Here is a 27166-nt window from a genome sequence, read left to right as displayed (position 1 = left end):
AAAAAAAACTGCCCTCCCTCCTGGTATCTTAACACTTAATAGGTTTTCACATGGATAGAAGTACAAGAGAGTCCACACACACACACACACACACACACACACACACACACACACACACACAAAGAGAACATCAGAATACATTTAGCAATAGAACAGCTAAATATATACAGGTTCTCCCTACAATGTCCATAAAAGTGTGTTTGTAGTGGCCGCTCATGTGATGGGGGGTAAAATCTTCTGAGTGCTGATGATGTCCCCGAGCTTGTGTTTTATCTTCACAAAGAGACGTTTAAACTCCAGACCGTCACCCTGGAAACACAGAGACACACATCAACATCTCCCTGAAGATAACTTGCACTTGCACAATGAGCTAAATGTACTCTTCAACTCTTCTTCCAGGTTATTTATGTTTTGTTTTTTTTTCTTAAAGATATTTTTTGGGCATTTCTAAGCCTTTAATTGATAGGACAGACAAGTGTGAAGGGGGGAGAGAGAGAGAGGGAGTGACATGCAGCAAAGGGCCACAGGCTGGATTCGAACCCGGGCCGCTGCGGCAACAGCCTTGTACATGGGGCGCCTGCTCAACCACCAAGCCACCGACGCCCCATTTATGTTGTTCTTTAAGTTTAGTTTCCCTCCCTTGGTTTGGACCAAAGGGGGAAATAAAGAGTACATTATGTCATCAAACTTTTTACATTTGAGCCAAGAGGCGTAAACATGAAATCACGTGGACTAATAGTAACCTCTTCAGTGCTACATGGACCCACAGGGATGTAAGCCTATAAAGTATAAGTGTATATTTTCAGCTGGCTGACAAAAAGCTAATGTCCACTGGCACTTGCTGCCATTTTATCTTCTCTCAATACTGATCCAATTCTTAAATAGCCATTTTGTCAAGTTGTTTTCCACTGCACTACACCACTTGAATCAGCTTAATTTTATATATAAATACATTTAATTAATTAATTGCCTTAGTCAGGAGTTTTCAAAGCCTTTAACTTGTCACACTGCCAAGGAGTGTTCACTGGGGACAACAACTTGAACCTCGTTTGTTTTAATCCACATTTGTTTACATTTTGGCTAACTAGCATTATTAAAAACATGCCGAATATAATATTAACAGTTCCTCTTTGCAACCTACTCATGGATGTACACACAACTGTCACTGAATTACTTTAATACTAAAGAAAACTTAAAACCGTGATGATTCTCAGGCAAGTTCTGGAGTTATAAGGAGCTTCTTTTTTGTATGATTTCTGAGCAGATTAATGAATGTTTATGGTATTCACAAAGGACTCCAGACATAATATTATCCTTGGGGAGTGTAACTGAATATAAAAATAGGCGAGTCATGCCTGTGTTCAGATTTGACTGAGCTATGAGTCTGAGAAGGTGTGATTTTTGAGCAGCAATCTGCGATAAGGTACATTGACTGCCTCCAACACACATAATTTGAAAACCACATGCTAAAGATAAATACGGCTTAAAGATGCAGCATGTTTTCCATCAAGACTTGTACTTGAGTTAAAAGAAAAATGTATATTGATATCGGATGATGACGGTGTTGGACATGTTGGTACATCTGCACTGCAGTTGTTTGAATGGATAAATCCTCCAAAACTGTTACTTTTTCTCAACAACAGGATGTTGCTGTGTCTATACTTCTTCCATATTCAATAACACACGTCACTGTCTCAGACTTTAGTGTCAGTTTTAATGTGGTAATGGATTACTCATGTTAGACACACATGTACCATTTTGAAAAGCTAAAACTCACCTTAGACAGTCTGAAGTCCAGCAGCACTCTCTGATTCATCTCTAGCAAGTGGACTTTGAAGATGAGTTTGTTCTTGCGTTTGTCAAGCGTGCTCACCGTCACCTAAAAGGCAGACAGAGGTAGATTAAAACCCAAGTGTATTATGGTCTGTAGCAGCTGGAGGAAGCTTATGTGGTCACCCTGCTGTGTCTGGCTGTGTGGTGGTGTTTTCTTTATCCATTAAAGAGTGTATTTAACCTCTGTTAAGTTTTGAATCCTGTATACTCGAGCACAGATGTACCTGTTTGGTGCAGGTGAGTTTGAAGCCGAGTGACAGGCTGTCACAGGCGTCCGTCAGGGCAGTCAAGGAGACTTCGGCATTCACAGTGGTGAAGAAACGAGTCATCCTCCGCACTAATCTCTGCCAAGGTGACTACACACAGAAAGGACAGAGTCAGTATGAATGCATTAGCGTTTTAAGGTAGGATTTCGTAAACTCTCTCTCATAAAGCTCACACACGTTATGAGATACATTATATAAAGAGGTTACAAACTGATGTTGCACTGTATGTATGTGAATTACCTGACTGGCTCCAGGTGTGCCCAGCAGCTGACTACCCAGCAGCATGTGCTCCGGCTTGATCGGCTGAGAGAAGCTGACTTGGCCGTCACTTTGACCAATGATCAACATGGCTTCCCAGCCACCTGCTGCAAAATCAGGCTGAGAGCTGGAAACATTTCTGTCATCACTGCAGAGGGAGAAATTTGGTCTTAAGATTACAGGCACAAACAGAAACACACATTTGAGTTAAAATATTAAAGACACAAAGCTCTGACCTGTTGGCTCGGGATATCTGTCCCACGTCTGATCGAAGATGTTTGTTTCCTGCTGAGCCCAGAGGTGTTTGCTTTGACCCTGCAGAGACACACAGACAGACATCAGTCCAGTGAACACAATATATACTAATACTGATACTGACATTGAGACCTGCCTTGAGTGAACCAGCGGTCTTTCTTTATGTCAGCGATGGTGATGCGACCATCTGGACTGGCCAGCAGCAACTTGGACAACAAACCTGAAGAGAGAGGTTAAATGTGAGTCAAATAAATCTCCAAGACTAAGTCAGAAATATAGTATTCAAACTTAAATAATCTGTGGCTTACTAAGAGGCATTGGTTGTATTTTCTTCCAAGGAGGTAGGTATGTTTTCTTTTGGAGCCAGTCTGAATACTCCTGACAGCTCTCAGTGGGCTGGTCCCATGGCAGCTCTGGAAAAGAAGCAACGCAGAGACAGTGACAAACGTTCCCACCCATAACTGCATACAGACAATGCTTCTGTAATACCTGAAGATGCAAGAAGAAGAAACAGGACAGTTCATTAGCATGTTTTCAATTTCCTCTATACATGTAGAAAGTAGGGATGCATATCGACCATGTGAAAGGCACAAAAAAAAAAAAAAATTGATGAGTTGTGGCATAAAAATAATGCTTAATGTGATCAGAGCTGTGTATCACAACACGAACAGCCACAAGGTACTTTGTATTTATTAATTTTGGAAAATATGCTCAGTATATTATCATGTATTTATTATGAAAACACATGTTGGTATTTATTATGGATGGTCCATCAGCCGACGTTGATCTGGCACGTTTTAAAGTGTGTTTTCATTTAGCTTATGAGCTCACTGTATAGTCCTCTGCATAGCACTCTGTACAGACAGTGAGCAGGGAGTACTTGATGAGTGAATGATTTCAGACACAGCCTCAGACTATGTGATCTTACCTCCAGCCAGCATGGCAGTGAGAACGATCCCACAGGCCCAGATATCTGCGGGCTGAGCTTTGTACTCTGTTTGGCTGAGAAGCTCCGGAGCCACGTAGGGAAGAGTCCCGCAGAGTCGACTCAGAAGACGCTCTCGTCCTTTGAAGCGAAACATGGTGGCCAGGCCAAAGTCTGTCAGCTTCAGGTTATCTAAAGGTAGAGAAAAACATCAGATGAATACACACCAAAGATATTCCTTCTACCCCTCGACACACACTATATTTCCTCACCTTTGTCATCCAGCAAAATGTTCTCTGGCTTTATGTCTCTGTGGGTGATGCCCTTACAGTGGAGGTATTCCTGCAGAAGTGCAACTGAGAGTTTAATAACAGCAGAATCAGGTGCAGAAACATTAACACACAGATTTGACTTCACTCACCACAGCTGCTATTAGCTGCTGGAAAAATCTATGAGCATCTTTCTCTGCCATCCCAACGTCAGGCTCTAAAACAAAAAGAACATTTTAATAACTTGAATGACTAACCACTATCCAAACACACAGCATCATATAAATAAACAGCATCTCTAGAAAGTAGCAGCAGAGTAATGCATCAGGCTATCAGCCTTTTATTGAATATCAACTATCAACCAGTCATGTGATCCACTGCCAATACTGTTTGTCATTTTTCCAATTTGGCTATGTAAATGCATTTTAATTTGAAGAGTAAAACAGAAGACAAAAATAAGAAGCTATGTTTTCATCCAACTGTCAAGTATACTTTGAATTACATTTTCTAATCCAATGTTTTTATAATGAATATAACTGTTAAATTAAACACAGAAAAGAAAATGTAAAAGTCTGGAGAGCTCAAAAGGAAACTTAGCATTTTTCAGCCTGGACCCATTTTCCCCATGCTTTCTTTTCTAAGTGACTAATGGATACAACAATTTCTGACACTGGTCCAGTATTCAGAGAAACCACTGCAGCCGCAGTAGCGAAACAGGCCGTGATGTAATCCTTATGGGCAACTGTGCACCGTCAGTTAAAGTGTTTTTGCCACTGACAGGCTCACATCCTTATTATAAGCGTCTGACAACGTAATGGAGAGGAACCTACAGAGAAATCAAATGTTTTTCTTTAACCTTTGATTGTTTGTTACTGTGAACAAGTCTCGCTAAAGAAGAAAACTCATTTTGAAATCTTGTGCGAGGTGCCTTTTTGCAGGAGGAACAACAATGAAAACATTACTGAGAGTTGCAGAGAGGAGTGCCAGAAAGAGTCTGTTGTGTTGGAGTATGGAGAGCATAGCTTAGTGTTATCTTAAAAAACATTTTAGGGTTTCCAGTAGCGGCTTCACATTCATTTCCAACCCACTGCCTTTTGCCGAGTGTCATCCCCTCTCTTTCACCCCATTTCACTCTGACAGCTGTCCTATCCAGTGAAGGTAAAATGCCAAAACTAATCTAAAAAACAAAAACAACAACAAAAACAAGACATATTTTTATTTCTCTGTAGTGACCTTTCCATAATGTTGACACTTAACAGTAACAATTTGAGCCTGTCAGTTGCAAAAACAGTCATTTTAACGGACCTAAGCTGACAATGCACATTTCCCTGTAGGGTTTACATTGCAGCCTGTTTTGTGGCTGCTGGCTACAATGGTCTCCATTCATCACTTGGACACAAAAACACAGGAAAATAGAGTCCAGGTTCAAGAATACGAAAATAAATTTTCCCTTTAAAATTTATTTGAGGGTCAAAAACTGAATACTTGTGGCTTCTGGTATGACAGTTGTCATGTTTAAAGAGAAGACTGAATGATTAACCAATTCTCACCAATTCGGTCGAACAGTTCTCCGCCGGTGCAGTACTCCAGGAAGAGGTACATAGTCGTACCTTCCTTCCGATGGCCAAAGAAACGTACGATGTTTTGGTGGTTGAGCATCTAAACAGAAGCAAATGTCACTTTGTTCACATTTAAACATTTCTAATTAAGAAACCGTTTAAGAGGTTTTAGCTAGCTAAACGATACATGCAAGTTAAAATTACAAAGTCACATTTGAGCTCCAGTTAAAATTATTACATGCAGTTCTATGAAATGGACAAGGGGCGATTTTCTCATGTCATATATCATTAGCTAGCAAATACAAATGCCTTTCTGTTTCAGTTAATAATACCTATATTATCCTTTCATACTTAAGGTCATACTGACTGTACTACAGGTGAATGACCCACCTTATGGATGCAGACCTCCTTCTTGACATTTTCAGCGCACTCTTTAGCCTGAGAGGTATCGATCACCTTCACTGCCACCGCCTCCTCCGTCTGCCTGTTCACCAGCAGCCTCACTCTGCAAAAGCACGTGGCAGAGCACAAAAGAGGTGAAATCTGTCAGTTTGTGGAAATGTCAAATGTGGGAAAGTCACCAAGTGTTTGTTGCATATCAGACTTCAACATTATACTGTATTAACAGGTATACTTGTGTTAACTGGGAGAGCAAGTGCATGTTCTCCAAGACAAAGGGGGAGTATCATGTGAGGAACAGATAACAAAGTCTGCAGTCAGCAGCAGATTTTAACTCTTGCAGTAAAAACAAGAGGTTAGGGTCAAATTTGCTGCACGGCATCACATGAGCAGGGGCACTCCTGACAAACTAAACTGTATCATTGTTGCAATAAAGAGGCTCCTGACTGAACTGTGTGTAAAAAGTAACTGTACATGACATTGATTTGACTCTGTGGTGGCATCAGCCATCTTGCTGGGGCGGCAGCATCTTGACATCTGACTGGAGGAGACTTAACAGACTAGTTAAGAAGGCCAGCTCTGTCCTGGGATGTTCCCTTGACACAGTGGAGGTGGTGGGAGACAGGAGAACAATAGCTAAGCTTTCATCCCTTATGGACAACATGTCCCACCCCATGCATCCCATCCCAAGCTCCTTCAGTGACAGGCTGCTTCACCCACGGTGTTTGAAGGAGCGTTACCGTAGATCCTTCCTGCTGCTGTCAGACTATACAATCACCACTGCTCCCAGCAGACTTCAAGCACAAAAAACTGACTACCAACAATCAATTATCACTTCTGTGCAATATCAGTATGTACCAATGTGCAATAATGTGAATCTAGCCATTCAGCAGTTTATTTATTTCTCATATCTTGCTTTTAGTCTACTGTTTACAATCATCACTAAGGTGCAATACTATGCTAAAATGTGCAGTACCTATACTTCCAACATTCATCAGCCTGTTAATTTATTATATTTTGCTTTTACCGTTTACTTATTGGACTGATCTGTGTTTTTGTTTTTTTTAACCAATGCATACTTTTTATTGCTACTGAAGCATCTAGTTCGCACCATCCCTTTAGCTGCTGAAATGATGCAAATTTCCCTGTCATGGGACTAATAAAGGATTATCTTTAACTCTGACCTCACGTAATCTTGGTACTCATACACAGAATTGAGTGTAAATGCTTTTAACTATACATCTACACCATGACATGTTAATCGTGCTGTATTTCTACATTAAATGCTTTTTGTTTGCTTAATGATTGTTTTTTAATGATAAAGGAGGCTTCATACTCTCCATAGGCTCCTTCTCCCAGAGTCTGAATCAGGTCCCAGTCTTGAACAAAAGGCACAGCCATGCTGCGAACACAAACACAGTCACTGTCAGGCTGTCACAGAAAAACACACACATACACTCATAAACGCAAATTACAGACAAACATTTAATTTATTTAACTTCAGGGAAATGCTGTCCATCATACACAGTGTGTAACTAATGGATATTATGTACCGTTTTATCTGTCAGACTCTTAACAGCGCTGTTAAATGTCATTAATCACCATGATGCTCGAAGCTAAACACATTAATAAGAATAAACAAGTTGCAACACGAGATGTAACTTCGTCGACTCGTAGTTAAATAACTTTCTTACCTGCACAGCTAATTTTCTCAGCCAGCAGCCTTTCCTAAATGTATTAATAAAGATTAGACAAAGTTTTTCATGAGTCCGTAGACTGTGTGGCGGTGACAACAGTGAATTTAGCACAAATTTGGCGCGTTGTTGTTTTTATCGACGATAACTTCCGCCATTTCGTCATTTCCGCTTCTTCTCGGACCCTCCTTGGTTCGCGTGCAGCTCTGTCGCCCCCTGCTGGCAAAGGTAAAATCACATTGTTCCACACAGCCCCGCCCAAACATGAGAGAAATCCTCTTTAAAAATAGAAATAGAAATAAAAATAAAATAGAAATAAAATAAAAAAATAAAATGAAAATAAAATAATTAATTAAAATTATATTCAATTTATTATTACTATTATTATTATTATTATTATTATTATTATTATTTTATTTTATTTTATTTTATTTATTTATTTATTTTTTTTTTTGCTTGTCCCCTGGGATGGGTGGTGGGGTGGGAGAAAAGTTTGTTCTTGTATCTATGTATATGTAATGTTTCATTTTCGACTGTGAATACTAATAAATAAAGTTGGATTTTTTTTTAATTAAATTTTATTAAATTAAATTAAAGATATATATTTTGTGGGTCTTAACCGTTTGTCAGCAAATCATGATCATAATGTGTAGTCACCATATAATACATTATACAACAATTCAGATCCAGAAATACTTTATTGATCCCTGGAGGTAAAATGAGTTACCTTACAGTTGCTCTTTTACTAGACATATGCATGGAGAATTTTTTTAATGCATTATGCTACAATATATAACAGAATATATGGAGAGAAAAAAGAAAAATAAGAACTATGAGAAATATGTTCAAATATGTACATCGTCATACTACAATATATTATTCAAAGTGCAAATAAAAACATGAATAGCTACACAAATTTGGATCTATGTGTGTTAAACAAATATGCAAAAAATAGCATAAACAAGAATGAAAGAATAATAGTTGAAATGTACAAAATAAATGCAATATTAATGCCAGAGTGATGCACAGTTGATTATTGCACAGAAAAGCCATTTTCTTGTATATGCATGGGTTTTGAGCATCTGGCCAGGTGTTGTCAGTGCAAGACAGATCTCTCAAAACCAAGATGGCCGATCAAATGCAAGAAGTGTTGGGCAGCTCAAGAATATCTTGCCATTCCTTCTATAATTGGAGACCCTGGAAGGTAAGTAAAATCAGTTAAATCATATAAGTACAGTTGTTAAATTGTCCAAATATTGATTATATGTTGTGAGAAAATTGCGATCACCTGTCCACTTAACTGGGCATCATGCAACGCTGGCTGTATTTTAAACTATTACTGCAACGTTGTTGTTGTTGTTGAAAATACTTTGTCTGCAGTAACTTTTTTTTTGGCTGTAAATCAACTGATTTATGTATTAGAAGGTAATTTATAGTTTTTGTGACAGAAACAATATTCTGACAATATTCTTGTTATTTTTGCAGAAAATGTTAAATTGGAAAAATGATATAGTTCAGCAGGAGGAGGTGTGTGGGGGGTGTGGAGTGAAGAGGAAGGATCTGAAAGAGGGAGAGGGGAAGGTAGGTACAGAAGGGAGGAGTAGAAAGAGAGAGGGGAGAAGCTGAGGAGTCAGGAGCAAAGTTCAGTGCCTTTGTATGGCATTTAACAGCATTAGAATTTGTTTAAAAATGTAAACACACTGGTTTAACAGCATTAAAATATATTGTTATAGTTTCATATTATATATATCAATTTTTGATTTATATATCTTTTAGTTTGAAACTTGCTATGCTTGTATGTTTAAAAAAAATGAACTTCATAATTCTTTTTCATGCCTAAAGAGGAATAAAAAAACTGAAGAAGAAAAATCTTGACTGGGGTAGTAATAATTCACGCATGACATAAATATATATAAATAGCACCCATGATCAACAACTAAAATAAAATAAAAAACCAAAACACTAATAAATATAAAAGGCCCAAAACCTCCATCTGCATAATCTTCTGAATGTGTTATTTTATTAGGTACCAAAAGGCCAAGCGCCTTAAAGTGTAAAGCTCTTTAGTCTTTGGCAATATGATGGCTTTGTAAGAGTACACCAGCAGTATGGTTATGTCCAGAGGGTGGCGCCCTTGGAAGCATGAATGTGTAAATTTCATAATAATCAGTTTATCAGATTATACTGGGAGTAAAATTGGCATACTGGCCAGAAATCAGGAAAATGCAAGTGCTCAGAAAGGAAAACTTTATCCCTTTAGAAGTGAGTGTCCTTCCTAGTTCACAATTTAACAAATCAACATGTATTAGAAGGTGAGCAGCCACTTAATTGTCACCGAGCTGCTGACAAACTACCACAAACGATGCAAAATGACCACAAAAAGAGACTCAGAACAACTGTAAATAACTTTGTACATGTTGTCTACTGCCACAGTGCTTTCACAGAGAGTCTGTCACACTTTTGATAGATTTAAAGAGTATAAATCGGTACACTGTGTTAGTAACTGAACAAATAACAGTCAGTGAAATGGCTGTAATGCTCAGGGTGAGCTACAGCTAAACCACACTCTGGTATGACTGAGTGTGCAATCAATAACCAAATCAATGTGTCAATAAGTAAAGCTCAACAGTGCCTGCAGGTTTTGGGAAATGATGCAGGTTGGCTGGTTTCACAATTACCTTTTATTTACTGTTACTGTTGACTGTTTTATGCAACATGTGGCCAGGTGTGTACACACGGTGGAAAATCCAGGATCAAAACTGGCCTATTTAAAGTGAAGACACACAAACAAGAGTCATCTGAACTACAACAGTCAAAATCAACAGGTAAACTTTGTTGTATTTATTGACTTGTTTCAAGTCTTTGAGGAGGACGGTCATGAATTGGTAGTAAGGACCTAATAGTCTTTCTTTTCTCTTTGGTTTTTTGCTTATATTGTTTGACATTTAAAAAGTACTCCTAATTATTGTAATATAATTAATGAAAAGACTATTGTTTTTGTTTTTGTTAGTCAAGTGGAAACTGAAACTGAATTATTTAAATTATTAAGGTCTAATGCAATAGTAGAAATTTTATGAGAACTTGTTTGGATGTTTTCTGTCACACACACACTATTGATTTCCTTTTATTTGTCCTGAAGTTAATAAGTACCAGGATGGCCTATGTTAATCTGGTCCCTCTTTCTGAACATCCACTTTGAAATAAATGTACTGCTCCTCTGAAATCCTCTCATTTTTTCGTTCCCTGGTTTAAGGTTCAACATGGGATTTTCTGTGCACTGGAGTTGGCTTGCTGCACTTTCATGTCTCCTCTGTATGGGTAAGCTATGTTTATAATATTCTACATGTAATTTTGACCGTGTCCATGTATTTTTATTTACTATATAAGTCAAGCTGACTTTTGTAAGATAGCTAAACATACTAAACTGTAAATGTTCAGTCCTTTACGAACATATTTTTAAATAATTCACAACTTAATTTTTTTCAAGACAATTTTGTCTAATTGGTCAAATATTTGCTTTTCTGAGATGTGATTTTGCTGCTGGTTTATTTGTTTGAATTTAAGACAAAATCATGTTCCTAATATGTGCTGTTTTAATTTATTTTATTTTTATTTTAAATTACAGGCAAATAATAATGCACAAAGCACAGATCACAACATGACAATATGATCACACACACAAAAACAAACAAACAAAAACAAACAAATGTTAGACTTACACAGACCAAAGTGGAAAAAGAAAAGACAAAGATAGTGGGATCAAATCAGTAAATCACATGATTAAGTTAACAGCACTAGTAAATAAAGTAAAGTAAAACAAAATACAATACAATTAGATAAAATTAGATAAACTAAATTAAATTAAATCAAATTAAAAATAAAATAAAAAATGTAATGAAGTTTATATGACAGGTAGACTGTAATTATAGATTTATATAGTTCCACTTTTCATTAGAGCAAATTCTCCCATTTCCAATGGTTTGTAAAAATAACTTTTTTGCGCTGTCATTGCAATGTATTTTTCAGGAAACTTAAAATTTAAATTTTGTTCTTGATTGAGCTTTAAATGAAAATATATAAAAAGGTGTTAGTTCAAAAGAAATGTTGAGAGGCCCAAGCCAGCCTTGGATATCAGTCCAGAAACCTGCAACATAAGGGCAGTAGAAAAACAAATGCAGCTGGTCTTCCTCTTCCTCATTGCAGAATCTACATAGTGATGAATTTTCGATATCAAACATATGAAGTTGGTTTTTAGTAGCAATAATTTTATAGAAAATCTTCAGTTGAAAAATTCTGGAGTAAGAATCAATTGTTGTTTTGTAAATTGTTTGGAAAAAAGAAATGTGTCCAAGGTATCAAAATGTTAAGTTCAAAAAGTATTTTGGATAGTCATTTCTGGCAACTTGTACTAACTGCACAGACCAGTTTCCATTTCCAGTTAGTTGGGATGGCTGAAAGCAGCTGGTTGAAATTAAAACTATGACAGATTTGACCGCACATACAGCAGAACTGATGGTATGACAGGAAATCACTTGTGATATCTAGCATATCATTCATAGAAATTATGCAAATTTTGGAGTGTTTCCCATAAAAAGGGCTTACCATCTATCAACAGTGCTGAGTTCAACCATATAACCTGACTTTTGGGGGGGTAGTATTACTGGAAGCTCAACCAAGCCTTCAAAGTATCTTTGCTAATATTCCTTTAAATAGCCAATCAGTGGGGACATTTTAACTGAAAAAGGGACAAAGTTTACTATCAAGGAATTGGTGCACAGAAGGTAAATATTAACTTGTTCTCCAAAGACTGCTGTGGTGGTTGGACGCTTTTAGGGATAAATTCATCGCTTAAATGTTTTTTTAGATTATTTTATGCACCATTTATAGTGCCAGCTTTAAACAATTTAAATGTAATTTTCATTAAAGCCTCAACACTATTTATATGAATGTGTGGGCAAATGTAAATAATAAAAACAACTTGTGTCTTAAGCCCACATGTATAGCTTTTTAACAATGCAGCAACACAGCCCAAATCCTATAGAGACCTATGTATTGAAGGGGCCGTTTTTTATCAGTAGTTGCATATTGTCTTTCATGACTCTGGATGGAGCTTTCAAAAGTTTGAGTGCATTAGTAAATCTAAGAAGTGTGTGCAAAACCTCCGCGCCCCATAACGGCCTTTTGTTTTTCAGGAGGTGAAGTTCGATGTGACTGCACAGAAGACCGTATGGCAATGGAAGGAGGTCATTATTCACTGACCAAGAAGCTGAAGACAGGCAGCATGTTGGTCTACCACTGTCCTGAGGGCTACTACCCATACCCCCAACTAACCCGCCTGTGCCAGGCTAATGGCTCCTGGAATCCAGCACCCAAAAGATTTAGACCTCAGAGATGCAAGCGTGAGTGATGTGATGATGATGTCTCTCACTTTGACTCTGGCTGCCTGCTCCACATGATAACTCAGATCCTTTTGTTTTGCAGTTGTTGAATGCCCAGACCCCACAGTGCTGGAGAACGGCAATGTCTCTCCTCCTCAGGAGAAGTACTTTGTGGACAATGAGACCACGTATGAGTGCTATTCTGGATACACGCTGCGAGGTTCATCCAAACGTGTGTGCTTAACAAATGGAAAATGGAGCGGCTCCACTCCCATCTGCAGCCGTGACTGTAAGTCCTGAGAAGCCATCCACTCAGGTTTGGGGGGTGTTCTCACTGGTGGCTGTTTTGTGACTTGTCTTTTGTCTTTTTTTGTCACCACAGCAGGGGACGTGTGTGCTGATCCTGGTATCCCAGCTGGTGCCTCAAGAACAGGGAACATGTTTGGAGTTGACGACACAGTGAAATACAGCTGCAACGGCGGCCTGTTTTTGGTGGGGTCGAGTGAAAGGGTGTGTCAGGAGAACGGCCAGTGGACTGGCAATGAGCCAGCGTGCTACTGTAAGACTGATACCTATGAATACTGTTTGTACTGAGTCTCATGGAAACTGTGCTTAAAGGAGCTCCATTTGATATTCAGAGCATATCTGTGATTCAGAGGTTGCCTGCACACAGCTCTCAACAGGTTATAGGCTGTATTCATGCACCATTCATACATATACCTACAAAAAAATTATGTACCAAAACAGGTATATAACCTACATACGTATGAGGGCTGCCATCACATGAACAATGCACTGACAGGAGTAATATAGAGAGTGAAAATCCATATGAGTAGGCAGGTCAAACACAGAGCTCCTGTAGAAGACTGGTGTTTGTATCCTGTGTAAAAGACAGCTGTGTCTGTGGTCAACAGGCCAGGTGACGTAACCTGCCTGCTTATATGCAACAGATCAGGTGTCGAAAGAATGTTCTAACCTGATTTTACCAACACGGGAAACACAAAAAGAACAGTCTTAGCCCATACTGTTGAAACAAGAGTTTGTACTAGGTCAGTGTTTCTTCTTTTTCTCAATGCGGAACGACCACTTGCCTCTTTGTTGTTGCTTGCTACCTGTAACACTGTCGGCCTGGCCTGGCTCTGATCAAGCACAACCCAGGCTGTAGTCATCTAACTAGCTGTGTGTGCTTGTGTTTTGTATGCAAAATTAACCTCTCAACAAGTTCTGGTTTTGTACCACTCGTCTTGCCCTTTCAAAAATGTAGCCTCCTGGTCACTGGTGGGAAGCCAGTGAGGGATCATGTCCTACTGACTACTGGTTGATCAGGCAGGTGGGATCTCTACATGCAGCAGGAATCACTATTCCAGTGATCCCTCACCAACTTCCCACCAGTAGACTCTGAAGTGAACCCCAGTCTCTGCAGTGATTCCTTTTATTTAGTGTCAGTTCATTTTCATTTTTACAAACTACTGTTTATGAGACTTTTTCTTCTTGCAGACAAACACACCTATGACACTCCACTGGAGGTTTCAGAGGCGTTTGGTAGTGCGATCAAAAACAGCCTCACCACTTTAGAGCCCATCGGTAAGTTCCTGCATCTAATCTGACTAGTCCATACCCATTGAGTACAGCATACCATACCATGACTTGGTCAGACCAAATATTAGAAAAGAAAAAACCCAAAACATTGGGCCACAGGGGGAGCCACAGCGATCGGTCGCATTTTAATCATTTTTAAGCATTTTTCTGTTGTTATAGCGCCACCCAGTTGCCAATTAGAGTTAAATTTCTCCAGTCACCTTGAGGCGTCCTGTTCTATATATCTACCAAGTTTAGTAAAAATCGCTATGGCGGTTAAGCCTAGATAAAAAATTAGCTCTCTAGCGCCCTCATTTTGTTTGATGGGGTCAATAATGGAGGGGTCCCCTCAGATTATGTGTGGTCATATGCCTACAAAGTTGCGTGGTGATCGGTGAAACCCCTGAGATGTTATACACCTTTATGTGATGAGCCACGCCCTCCGCAATATTCATTGCCTTATAGAAGCTCAGTTTTAGAAAGTTTTCCAACTTTTGCCAAGAGGGAACTTTAGATATTGGTCCCTAGATTATGTTCACCGAGTTTCATGCAGATCGGTCAAACTTCCTAGGAAGAGATTGATTTGAAGTGTTTTTCAAAAAATTCAAAATGGCGGAAAATCTATATAACCAGAAGTTATGGGTTCTTGAGGCAAATTTGTTCCTCATGAGGAGAGGCATCTCTGTGCAAAGTTTCATGTCTCTACGACATACGGGGCATGAGATATGACCATTCAAAGTTTGCAATTTCAATCGGTTGCTATAGCGCCCCCCTTTGGCCAATTGATGTAATATTGCTTCATTCGCATCTTCTCATGACCCTCTACCACTGTGCCAAATTTCACATGGATTGACCAAGTCAGTGAGAAAAACGTGGAACAGACACACAGAAAGAGTTTTTGTCGTTATATAGTGAGATTATAGGCCTAAGCAATGTTTGATAGCAATGCTGTGTGATTATTATTTATGCTAGTACAGCACATTTTAGTAGGGAGATTGATTTAATTTTATTAACAGTAGTAATTTTATCATTTATCCTACTTTATAGTTAGGTATATCATATTTAGTTTATATCAATCTAACACTGTCTTTTCTTCCATTAGACTTCTTTCTCCCCCCCCAAAAAAACAAAAAAACAATTGTACATGACATGGCATATAATGTGAATGGCACTTTAACAGTATTTGTTGTTGATTGTTCAGATGACACACAGGAGGGAAGAAAAATCCGGATTTCAAAAAATGGAACACTTAACATCTACATCGCCGTGGATATCTCTGAGAGCATTGAAGAGAAATACATCAAGGATGCAAGAGACGCTGTGATCAAACTTATTACAAAGGTAAGACACCAGCAGCTTTCCTCGTGTTTGAAATGAGAGACAAGCAAGAATTACCCCAAATTATAAATCAGTTTATGTTCAAGTTTTACGGTGCTTTTTTAATGGAGAGGGCGATCGCCACAGAACAGCCTCTCTTACAATATGCTGATTTTGCAAACGGTCAGCAACATCGTGCAGCGACTGGAGATGTGAGATTGTTTTTGCTGATTGTGGGCTCAGTTTAAAGGATGCTCACAGGGTGAAAGTACAGACCGTTGATGGATGTTGGCAATAAATTTGCTGAGTTGTTAAAACATGTTAGAGATATAGCAATTAGCGTGACTGCTCTGGACATTTCATTGATCACTTGATCTGATTAGGTGTGATATTATATATGTTTGCACTGGGCATGGCAGAATGAGCCACTGTTTTAATTATGGGTCCAAAATGTCATGAAGATATTGAGACTTTAAAGTATTACTTAAAAGTATTTACCTCCAAATAATCTGCCTGTGAACCAGATCCGATAAACAACCACTCACTTAACTTGCCTTGACCCAATCATCTTGATTAAAAGAAAATACTTTAAAATTGTATTTTGAAATTAGATATTGGGGTAAGCAGACTTTATCTTTGAAATACAAACTTCTTGTAGTTTTATTTTAAAGTAACTATAATTTTGAAAGGAGTCAGGATGCTACAACATTTCATAAAAGCTCTCTGAGTTTGCATTTTATCTTATCCTTATCCGGGGCTGGCTTGAAGGGGCCAAGCAAAGCACCCCAGACATCCCTCTCCCCAGCAACACTTTCCAGCTCCTCCCAGGCCAGACGAGATCTGCAATCCCTCCAGCGTGTTCTGGGTCTGCCCCGGGGCCTCCTACCAGTTGGATGTGCCCAGAACACCTCTAACAGGAGGCGCCCAGGATGCATCCTGATCAGATGCCCGAAAAACCTCAAATGACCCCTTTCGGCACAAAGGAGCAGCAGCCCTACTCCGAGCTCCCTCTGAATGTCCGAGCTCCTCACCCTATCGGCTTTCGGCTGCTCATATCCGTGATCTCATTCTTTCAGTCACAACGCAGAACTCATGACCATAGGTGAGGGTTGGGACGTAGATGGACCAGTAAATCTAAAGCTTTGCCTTGTGGCTCAGGTCCCTCTTCACCATGATGGTCTGGCACATCTCACGCTCCATTCTAGCCTCAATCATGAACAAGACCCCGAGATGCTTAAACTCCCTTGCTTGAGGCATTAACTCTCTCCCAATTATTTCATAGTTTCAGGCTTATATTAAATATTCCATCTGCAGTTTTCATATGATTAGGGGAGACACAATTAATTTAATAAGATTCTATCTATAAACTACAAGTCTCCATCTACATCAGGGGAAGGATAGGTATTCATACAGGTATCCATCCATCTGTTGACTGTATTGTAATATTGTGTGTCAATAAGATACCGGGCAAATTAAAAATGCAAACTATATTTAATTAGTTTAAAGTGGACATAAGTCTAAAATGCAAAAATAGAGAAAATGCAACAAACCGCGCTGGGTGGAAATTTTATCAAGCCTAGCTAACATTTGCTGGGAGTTGGTTATATAGTTTAAAATGGTGCCAAGACAACAAGACAGCTGTTAAGAAGCTATATGTTTGGATTCAGTGACTTACATAGACAGCTCTTTGATCAAAAAACAAGTATGGCAAAGAAATTTTCTTATGTCGACTGAAAACACTCTTTGTAACTGAGCTCAGCTGAAACACGTCCAATCTTTGTGGAATTTCGCGGGCCACTCTTTGGTGGTAGCACGAAAGGATCGACTCTGTATAACCACATAAAAAGTCCATTTTATAATTTACCCTGTGTTAAGTTGTGCCCCGCGCTCCCCTGTTTCATGATGTCTTATTTATTTATTGACTTTATGGCTCCTTTGGTCTCCATACATCTAAAATAGACAGTTTTATTTTTACACTTTTTTTTTTTGCATTTAATCCATTCCTTTTTTTTTTTACTGCATTAGCTTTTTGAGTGTGATTGTCATAATACTAATTGCGAGCAGTGGATTTTACTATTTCAAGTCATAAGCTGAATCGTATTTTTGGTGTCAGCGAACACATGAGGCCTTTTATGCTGTCTGACACACTTTCAGAAGCACATTTGGCTCACTGTACATATAACATGCGCAAACATAATCCCACCCCATTTGGCTGCCAGCACAACGGCCCATTAGAAGTAAATTGCTTTATGAATTACACATCATAATCATGATTGATGCTTCTTGGCGTGAGTCCCTTGGCTTGTTGTCAATGCATACTACGGGATTCTCTTTCTGCTGATAAATGAATCAATTACTCAACAAAATAACAACCATAAGCAGTTTGATACACACGGAGGTGTTGCATCGACAAAATGTTTCACAGCAGTTTGACAAGTTTGCACATATTTACAAAGTTGTGTCAAAAGTTCATACAACACTAAAGATCATCCACCTTATCTGAGTGATTTGCTTTATGTCTCCACAGATCTCATCCTTTTCCGTGACTCCAAACTATGAAATCATATTTTTCTCCTCTGAATATGTTGAAGTTATCAACATTCTCGATTTTTTGGATGGCCAAGTCACACTAAGTGAAGTCAAGAATAAGTTGGAGAGTTTTGAAGTAGGCGGTGAGTCACATAATCTGAGATATTGTTGGAAACACTTTTTTATTCGCGGCTTGAGCTTCGTTTTACTGGGTGTGTGTTTGTGTTTTGACTTAAAGAGAAGAAGACTGGAACAGACCTGAACATGGCCTTTACTACATTCTTGGAGCGAATGGCTCTTATAAAGCAAAGAGTTAAAACGGAGGCTTTCAAAGAACATCATCACGTCCTCATCTTTTTCACAGATGGTAATTTCAGCCACTTGGTGTATTTAATTACTTCAGGGTTGAAGCTGCCAGCATCTTTCACTGAAGGAAAATTATGGATTTAAATAATAATGCTTCAACTGTTTAAAGGAATAATTCAGCATTTTGTAAAGCACATTTATTTTTGTTTTTTGCTAAGAGTAAGCAAGAAAGTAAAGAATTGTATTTCCCAATATGTCAGATTATTCCTTTGATTCACCATTTAACTGTGTTCTTACTGCTGCTGCTTCAGAGTTCAGTCAGATCAGCACTGATTCAAAATTATAGTATGTAATCAATGCATGTTGTATAAAGTATTCATTCATTCATCATTTTACACTGTTTTTTTGTGCTTAGGTGCTTATAATATGGGCGGATCACCTGCACCTACTGTGGCAAAAATAAAGAACATGGTATACATGAACCAAACTGGTGAAGATGAGGCTCAGTCAAGAGAAGAATATCTGGGTAGGTTTAGTTTTTAATTTGTTGTGAAGATTTCTGTTGCTATCGTTCAGCCTTGTTGGTGCTGATTCTTCCTTACACACATGTGCTACATCATCAGTAACATTTCAGTGTTATGCACTAATGCCTAGCAGGCAGCTTTGACAGAATGTTTTAATGCAACTAATGCTATGTTTCATTCTGTTGCAGACATTTATATTTTTGCCATTGGAGCTGATATCTTTGATGAGGACCTGCAGCCCCTCACAGCGGGGACTGGCGGAGAGCATTACTTCAGAATGAAGGACATTGCAAACTTACAAGAGACCTTTGATGACATCATTGGTAAGTGATCTCTCAAAACTGAGGCGGAAGGCTGAATGAACCTGGCAACACATTTGTAATATTATGTGTATGATGTATTTGTAGTTCAACTAAGTGCATTTGTATGTTAGTCTACCATAGCACTCATCTCCACCCTCTAATTCGACACAAAGGAGATGTGTGATCATAACTGGAGAACGCAGTCCTCTTGTTTCAGAAAGTACTTAAGAGCAGGGAGAACTATCACTCTTGATCTGTGCCCTTATATGATATGTAGTTTAAGCCCTTAATTGCACCAGCTGCAGGTTTACATTTGTGGTTAAGAATAAATATCTTACTACTGGATGTATTGCCATGAATTCTGTCTCACACATTCATGTTCACATCATCCCTTAAAGGTCCAGTGTGCAGGATTTAAGGGCATCTATTGGCAGAAATGGAATAGGAATGATATTCATAATCATGTTGTATTAGTTTATAAACACCCGATATAAGGAATCTTTGTGTTTTCGTTGCTTTAGAATGAGCTCAACGAGTTAATATCTACAAACCGAGTGGGTCCTCTTCCACAGAATCCGCCATATTGTTTCTACAGTAGCGCAAAACTGGCAAACACTCTAGATAGGGCCATTCCAGCCCGTTCCCACTCTGAACCTGTCAAATACCGCCACTTGTCAGTGTACTGGGTGTTAGATACCAATGCACGAAGACGCCTTTCGTTGCGTTATAATAAGCATTGGGTGGCAGTAGTTGTTAACACAGTGGCCACCAACCAAAGTTATCAAATGCTGGAGTTATGAGCGACCATGTTTTTTTTTTTTTTTTTTTTTTAAATGTATTTATTAGTTTTCATTTGCAAATTACAGCATATGAAACAGTGCAGCAAAGCAAACTTGTTCTCCATGTTCACCCTCCCATCTATGAGCAACCATGTAAGATACCGACACACAAAGGCACCTCTGGCAGCGTTACAAATTGCACCAGCTGGTGGCAATTTGTAACGCTACCACTAACAATGTAATAGAAGGAGCTTGAAGGAACTTGAAGGAGCTTGAAAGACCCATCCACCTCCCCTCCTGTCTGGGGACTTTCACCTGGGAGACCACTGTTTGCTTCCCCCCCGATGTTTTTTCCAAACCAAACCATGTGCTTTTGTTGCACAAGGAAAAAAACATAAATATGAGGGGTTTTACTAAAGGTTTTCATGTGAAGACATACGTGTATTTTGAAAAGATAAAATGCATGTAAGCATAAACTGACATGGCGTCCCAGAACGTCAACAACAGATGCAGGAGGACATGTAGTGCATCATATGTAGACATGACAGTCTATAGACGAAGTGGCAATGTTTTACGAATTAGGATGAGAACATGTTGGTCATTCACGTTTTAATGTTTTTGCATCGACCACCGTAGTTTGCCTATGCGCTTGGAACATGAGAGAAGTTTCAGTTTTTCAGCCTCACCACTAGATGCTAATTCCTACACAATGGACCTTTTAGAGCGCTGAAACTGACATGTCCATCAGCCTCAGCTGTACTTTATGTTTAGTGCTAATAAGAAAATGTAAGCATAATAGCATGTCCAGCTAAACATTATAGATTATACCTGCTGAATATCAGAATGTTGGCATTGTCATTGTGAGCATGTTGCAGCTCTAATGTTAGCATTTAACCTCTGACAGCTGCTCCACATGGTTGTCGACTCGTACTCTTGTTTTTTAAGAATTCCATCATTTTCTTGTCCCATAAGATGTTGAATTTTTTTCCTGATGAATTTTGCAGGTACAAGAAAACTTTCACAGCTTGAGAATATACATTAAAAATGTCCTGTACTTACAATTTATGATGACAAGCCGGTCTTATTCCTGTAAAGGTTAAATGCATTTGTCGTACTTTGCTTTGGATAAAACCATTTGCTTATTGAAAGTAATTTTATATAATGTATTCAGTTCGATACACTAAAGCCCAAATTACTCCCAGTGTGTGTGTGTTAAAAAAAGAAAACAAAACACTGAAGAAATTATTGTAATGTTCATATACCACAATGTTTTTATATGAATGAACATGAGCATGATTGATTTTTACTTTTTTTTTTTAATGCAGATGAAGAAGAAGTTAAGGGTCTGTGTGGTCTTCACAAGGACTATGACTCAATAAAAGACAAGAGAGATGAAAGCACAAGGAAAAGGTATCCATGGTGGGCGTTCATTACTGTCCAGGTAAATGTTTCAGGATTTCTTTTAATCTGTGAAATATGTTTGCAAGGCTGACTAAGCAAATCCAACAGTCTTCTTAGATAATTATTCAGGCATGATGATGGCCGAAAATCTTCACTGCTTGTGCTTGACCACAAGAATCAGAAAAATCAGAGAAATATACTTTTCAACGGAAGAAAACAACTGTTATTCAGAAATATTCAGCTTATATACACAGAAGAGTCAGTGCTTCAGATTAATAATGTACTGCCATTTTGTCCATGTTTTTCTTTTTAAACTTTAGAATGAAGGACCGCCAAAGAACTGTCTCGGCTCTCTGGTGACCCCCAAGTTTATCCTGACTGCTGCTCACTGCTTCACATTTGGAGATTTACCTGAGAATGTCAGAGTTGAGATTGATGATGGACAGGGCAGAGGTAATGATACATGTTTCTTTACTCATGCCTCTTCACTTCTCTGAATATGGCATAATGATGCATCAGAAGTTCACAAAAATAAGTGTTACAGTGTCAGGTTTTTAAAAGTTTTGAGGTGAAAATCATCTTAGTTTGACAAATGTATCTGCTATCCACTACTGCAGCTGACAGCAACAAAAATACTTGTGTCTTCTTTACAGTGAAAAAAGTGAAAACCTTCAAGCTGCACCCAAAGTACAATATTAAAGCTAAAATTAATGAGGGCGTGAAGGAGTTCTACGACTACGATGTGGCTCTCATCCAACTGGTGGACGATGTTCAGATCTCCAATGCTGTTAGGTGAGAACTTGTGTCGTACTTGGATTTGACGTTACATTCTCTGTCCCGTCAGTGGGTTCATTGATAAAATGGTTACACACATGGACAAACCTGTAATCAGGTGAATTACAAATTCTGTCCTTGAGAAAAAACTAAATTAGTATTAGTGCATTTTCATAAATGAATATCTTGTGTTAAAATGTATTTACTTGGAACAACATCCTCTTCATGTTTTTGGTGTCTTGTGCAGGCCTATTTGCATCCCATGCACCCAGGAGACCAGTGATGCTCTAAAACTGGTTGGTCAATCCACCTGCAAACAACAAGGTGAGGTCACTGTACGTGCTGTGACACAGCTTGGCCTTCACATGAATGAATCACTATTGAAGGTTTGCTGAGCCCCACACCCCGTGGTTACTGTTGCTACGCCAGTCAAGCTTTCTTTCATGGCGTTGCACATGTTTACAATGAAAACAGTGGCAGATTTGTCACTCATACTTATCCGTGATTTTTGAATGTTAGTTTCCTTAATTTGAGACAAAGGCAGACAAAAGCAGACATTTGTTGGCAGATTTTACCGGCTGTAGCTACGCTAATATTAGCTTCCATGAGTTGCTTGAAAATGCAGTTTCTTGATGAATATTTGTTTACAGCTGGATTTAAAACAAAAATCCTGTAAAAAAAAAAAAAAAAAAAAAAAAATGCACTTGGTGGCTACATACTTGATACTGTCCTAAAAGACTGAGGCTAAAGCTGCATGACCCAGAGAAAAAAAATACAAAGTGTCTATTTTAGGACCCCAGGAAGTGTGCCAGGCTTTGAAGCCAATTTTCATGGCGGCCAAACAGTGGTACTGCAATTTCCAGGGTCCGTTATGTGATGCCCTGTGGCCCAAAAAGACTTTTTCAATTGACTTACATGGTGAAAGTGACGTCTGTATGTCAGTGTTTGAGCGTCACAACCCTCACGAGGTGACTTGTTTCAATATCAGGATTGGATCCACTCTGTTCAATAAAATTTAGAAAGTCTAGAGGAGCCATGAGATTAAATCATTTTATCCCCATTCAAGTTTGTGGAGCACCACAATGGAAAATAGTCGTTTGGCCAGCAGAAGTAAGATTCATGGCTGCACAGCGCCGCTGAAAGTAATTCTATAGGCAGCAGCTAAACTATCTGGCTTCATGCACCACTGAGCAACTTTCATTGGAATGAACATGGCCTAGTATTCAATGCTGTATCCGTTTCTCCTACTACACCCATGACATATTTTCACCTGGGTGAGAAAAGTCACACTGCAGCTTTTCGGCTATTTACACCCATCCCTATGTTATGTTATTGTGGATCCCACTGTGTGCTGTGGTGGGCAAGTACTTTTTGATGTGTCAAGGTTGGAAGCAATTAGGATTAGGGCAAAGAGGTCATGGTTAAGTCATGGTTGACTATAGTAACTCAGTCAAAGGGGAATTGGATGTGGCATGTGAGTGGGTTAAGTATAGGATATCCACACTGAAGACCAGTATTTGAATGGTAAAGGGGCTGCCCTTGTATAGTGCTTTTCTAGTCTTCCGACCACTCATGGCGCTTTTATCATGCATTTCTTAATATTTCCCAGTCAAATAAAATATGTCTAACTACCGTCTACTTCCATCAATCCAGTGTCTTGGCTCATGTTAAAATAAGATATCTCTCAAGCCTCAGGTACAATTTCCTGTGTGTTTGTGTTCTCTAAATACAGAACAGATGCTGTTAAAGACTCATCTTGAAAGACTCAACTTCCTGACCAAGAAAGGAACCACTATATCTGAAAAAGATGTCCACGCTAAGCTTGGCGATAATGTAAGTTTTGAATTACTAAGCTGTGTTGTGCCTTATGTGTGTGTGTGTGCTTTTAAAATGTATTCACTGAAAACAAGTCTCTCTGAGCTATTGTTCTTCCTTCAACTCACCAATGCAGAGAGACATGTGCATCCAACACGCATTAGAGGCAGACGGCATCACAACGGTTAATCCAAAGGATGCAGTGACTGATAACTTCCTGTGCACTGGTGGTCGGACTCCTTTCAGAGATCATATATCATGTAAAGGTATGTTCCCTCTATTACAAGTTCTTTCCCTATGTGAGAGGAGCTGCTAGGTATCCCATAAACATCTCTGAGTGGAGCTACAGGGTCATTTTACCTACACACAGTAACTTCAGTCACATTAGGGAGGCAGCAATGTCTTTGGCTAATTAAGGGTAAGTAAGGAAAATTGTAAAACACCCCAGTATGTCAGAAAATGCTTTTTTTAACCTCAAAAGTTCTTAGTATTTGAGCCTCAGTTATCAAGAAAGATAAAAAAAGGTTCTTGCCTCAGTAACTGAGGTCCATGTGTGTGTGTGTGTGTGTGTGTGTTGGGACAGGTGACTCTGGAGGTGCTGTGTTCAAGAACTACGAGCATCGCACAATACAGGTAAATAGCCAGTCTTTTCTATTTATATCCAGCCTGTTCACATTGCCATCTCATCAAATACAGCTGCCTTGTCAATGAATTCGGCATCTGACCTCATCACATATTGACGTTTGGTCATGGACTTTCCACGTCCGCATACGATGTGCAAGGTACTCTGGGTGCGCTGGTTGTTGAGGTTCTGGGACACCGTCTTAACTTCTCTTCTTTCAAGACACACTTCTGTTCTCACAAGAAATTTAACATCTACATACTGTTTCTTTCAAAATAAGCGCACTACATCAGTACAACAATGCGAATTGAAGTTTTTTTCCTTCAACAACAAACACGTGGTTACGTTTAGGCAACAAAATGAAGTGGTTAGGTTTAGGGAGAAAGAACAGGGCTTGGCTTTAGAATCTTACAGGATGATAGTACTACTTTCTCAGGTGAAGGTTGGTGTTTGTTGGACCTATCCACCAGCCCGTTCGCCACCTTAACTTTCATTCTTGTCTCGCCACGTTTCCCCCTGATGCCACCGGCTGCTGTTAAACTATAATGGCAACCGGCCATGCTAACATTAAAGGATGCCTTTTTTCATTGGTTTCTGATGCTGCAAGTCACTGCCCAAGCACTGGATTTTTGATTTCGATCGTGCTTCAGACACAGACGCAAAAAGGAACCTTTTGCGAAAGTATGATTCACTGCCAGATGGCTTCAGTTTGAAACACCGCTGGTAACAATGTAATATAAGGAGCTGGAAAGTCCTTATGGCACAGGTGGGAGGAGAAATGGATGAGTCCAACAAACCCATGACTTTCACCCAGGAGGCCGCTGTTTGCTTCACGTGTGACTGTTGAGCCAAACCATGAAGTTTTTTTCTTAATCGAAGCACAAGCTTTTGTTGCACAAGGAAATAAATGTAAATAAAAACACTGAAAGTTTATTTTGAAAAAGACTGCGCACATCAAATGAGCAGAAACTGTACATTTCCTGTAAAAAGGAAGTGTGGGGTGTGCAGTAACTCACCTGGTAGAGCGGGTGCCCAATGTAGAAAGGCTTTGTCTCTGCTGCAACAGTGATTTGATTCCTATCCACAGCCCCTTTACTGCATGTCATCCTCTCTCTCTATTTCACACTAAAGGTGTCCTATCAAATAACAGCAAAAAGCCAAAAAATAATCTTAAAACAAAGTGTATTTTGAAAAGACATAATGCATGTAACAAGCATAAGGTGACATGGCGTCCTGGAACGTCAACAACACACATAGACATGACAGTCCATTGAACAAGAGGCGATATGTGACTAGTTGGAATGAGAATGTGTTGGTATGTAACAAATAAGCATCACCCAGTGGGAATCTATCAAAAGAATGATAAAGTCATAATTAAAATAAATGAGGTCATTTCTTTATGTTATTTCTCGTTGACTGTTTAAAGTAACCCACGTTGTCTTTCACAGGTTGCACTGGTCAGCTGGGGAACCAAGGATTTGTGCAAGTCGGGTGGTGGTCTCGTCGAGTCAGATGAGACCTCCAGAGATTTCCATATTAATCTTTTCAGAGTCGTCCCGTTCCTCAAATCAGTCCTTGGAAATGACACCCAGGATGACTACGCACCACTTGAGTTTTTGAGCAGCTAAATCCATTTACATACATAATTTTTGTTTCGCCATGTCAGTTACATGGTCTGTGTATACTGTTTTTCTGATTGACGCTGATTTATTTTCAGACTGTTCATGAAAAATACACATTTTTCAGATAAGGGTTTCTCATCAAAGGCGCACATACATACACATGCTCACAGAATAAAAAGGCATCACCCATTCACAAAATGCACAATTACAGTCACGCAAATTGTTCTCAGTTATGCTGCTCTGTACTTTATCATCATTAAATCAGTATCTTCAGTAGCCAACCAGGATGTAAAGCAGTTAATAAATCTGTACAAACCTGTGACTTAATGTGTTTGAAGAGAAGCTGCTCTAATGGTTGATAGGTGATCCTGGTTCAGGATTAGTGGCATGATCACATTGTGATGAAATAAATGAGAGACTCTGCCGTAATGTTCATATTGTGTTAACTGTCCATTTAATTTTACTGCCCTGAAAACAATTAACAGAACTGCTTTATGGCAATATTGACCACATAGTGGCAGTTTCAACATACCACAGTTCCTAGGCCACTTAGTTTGTGAGGTGTCTCGGTTTTGACTCGTGTTTCTGTCCCTTTACTAAAGGTCCACAGTCCTAAAAATGAATAAATTACTTGAGTTACTTTCCAGTTTAAATTTTAGTTTTCCAGTTTTTCCACTTTGTGAAGTAAAGTGCATTTTAGTGGGAAAAAAACCCAGCAACACTTTCTTATAAATCTTATTTTGAAAAGGAAGTAGAGCAGT

The 27166-nt window shown here is 39.0% G+C and overlaps 2 protein-coding genes across 3 annotated transcripts; one reads left to right on the top strand and one right to left on the bottom strand.

Moving 5' to 3' along the window:
- Nucleotides 1–73: 73 nt before the first annotated feature.
- Nucleotides 74–7624, bottom strand: chek1 (checkpoint kinase 1). Its single transcript, XM_049592027.1, has 14 exons — nt 7459–7624; nt 7101–7166; nt 5756–5870; nt 5357–5465; nt 3959–4023; nt 3810–3879; nt 3541–3729; nt 2921–3025; nt 2749–2832; nt 2594–2672; nt 2340–2505; nt 2058–2189; nt 1778–1879; nt 74–309 (listed from the first exon to the last, which is right to left on the bottom strand). Exons 2-14 carry the CDS (start codon nt 7163–7165, stop codon nt 214–216), a joined length of 1377 nt encoding a protein of 458 aa, XP_049447984.1. The 5' UTR covers nt 7166; nt 7459–7624; the 3' UTR covers nt 74–213.
- A 2586-nt stretch (nt 7625–10210) lies between these two features.
- Nucleotides 10211–26840, top strand: LOC125898344 (complement factor B-like). 2 transcript variants are annotated; one of them, XM_049592119.1, is made up of 19 exons: nt 10211–10283; nt 10712–10776; nt 12651–12857; nt 12940–13125; nt 13219–13395; nt 14334–14420; nt 15616–15755; nt 18259–18403; nt 18499–18627; nt 18982–19092; nt 19279–19413; nt 21497–21612; nt 21893–22025; nt 22226–22364; nt 22594–22670; nt 24079–24179; nt 24298–24427; nt 24745–24794; nt 26232–26840. In XM_049592119.1, exons 2-19 carry the CDS (start codon nt 10719–10721, stop codon nt 26409–26411), a joined length of 2301 nt encoding a protein of 766 aa, XP_049448076.1. In that variant the 5' UTR covers nt 10211–10283; nt 10712–10718; the 3' UTR covers nt 26412–26840. The 2 variants fall into 2 exon arrangements, with proteins under 2 accessions (XP_049448076.1, XP_049448075.1); XM_049592118.1 differs by lacking the exon at nt 10211–10283 and adding an exon at nt 10323–10343.
- The last annotated feature ends 326 nt before the right edge of the window (nt 26841–27166 follow it).

This window comes from Epinephelus fuscoguttatus, linkage group LG12 (assembly GCF_011397635.1).
Source record: "Epinephelus fuscoguttatus linkage group LG12, E.fuscoguttatus.final_Chr_v1".
Lineage (NCBI taxonomy): Eukaryota > Metazoa > Chordata > Actinopteri > Perciformes > Serranidae > Epinephelus > Epinephelus fuscoguttatus.
This window is presented reverse-complemented; position numbering and strand designations above follow the sequence as displayed.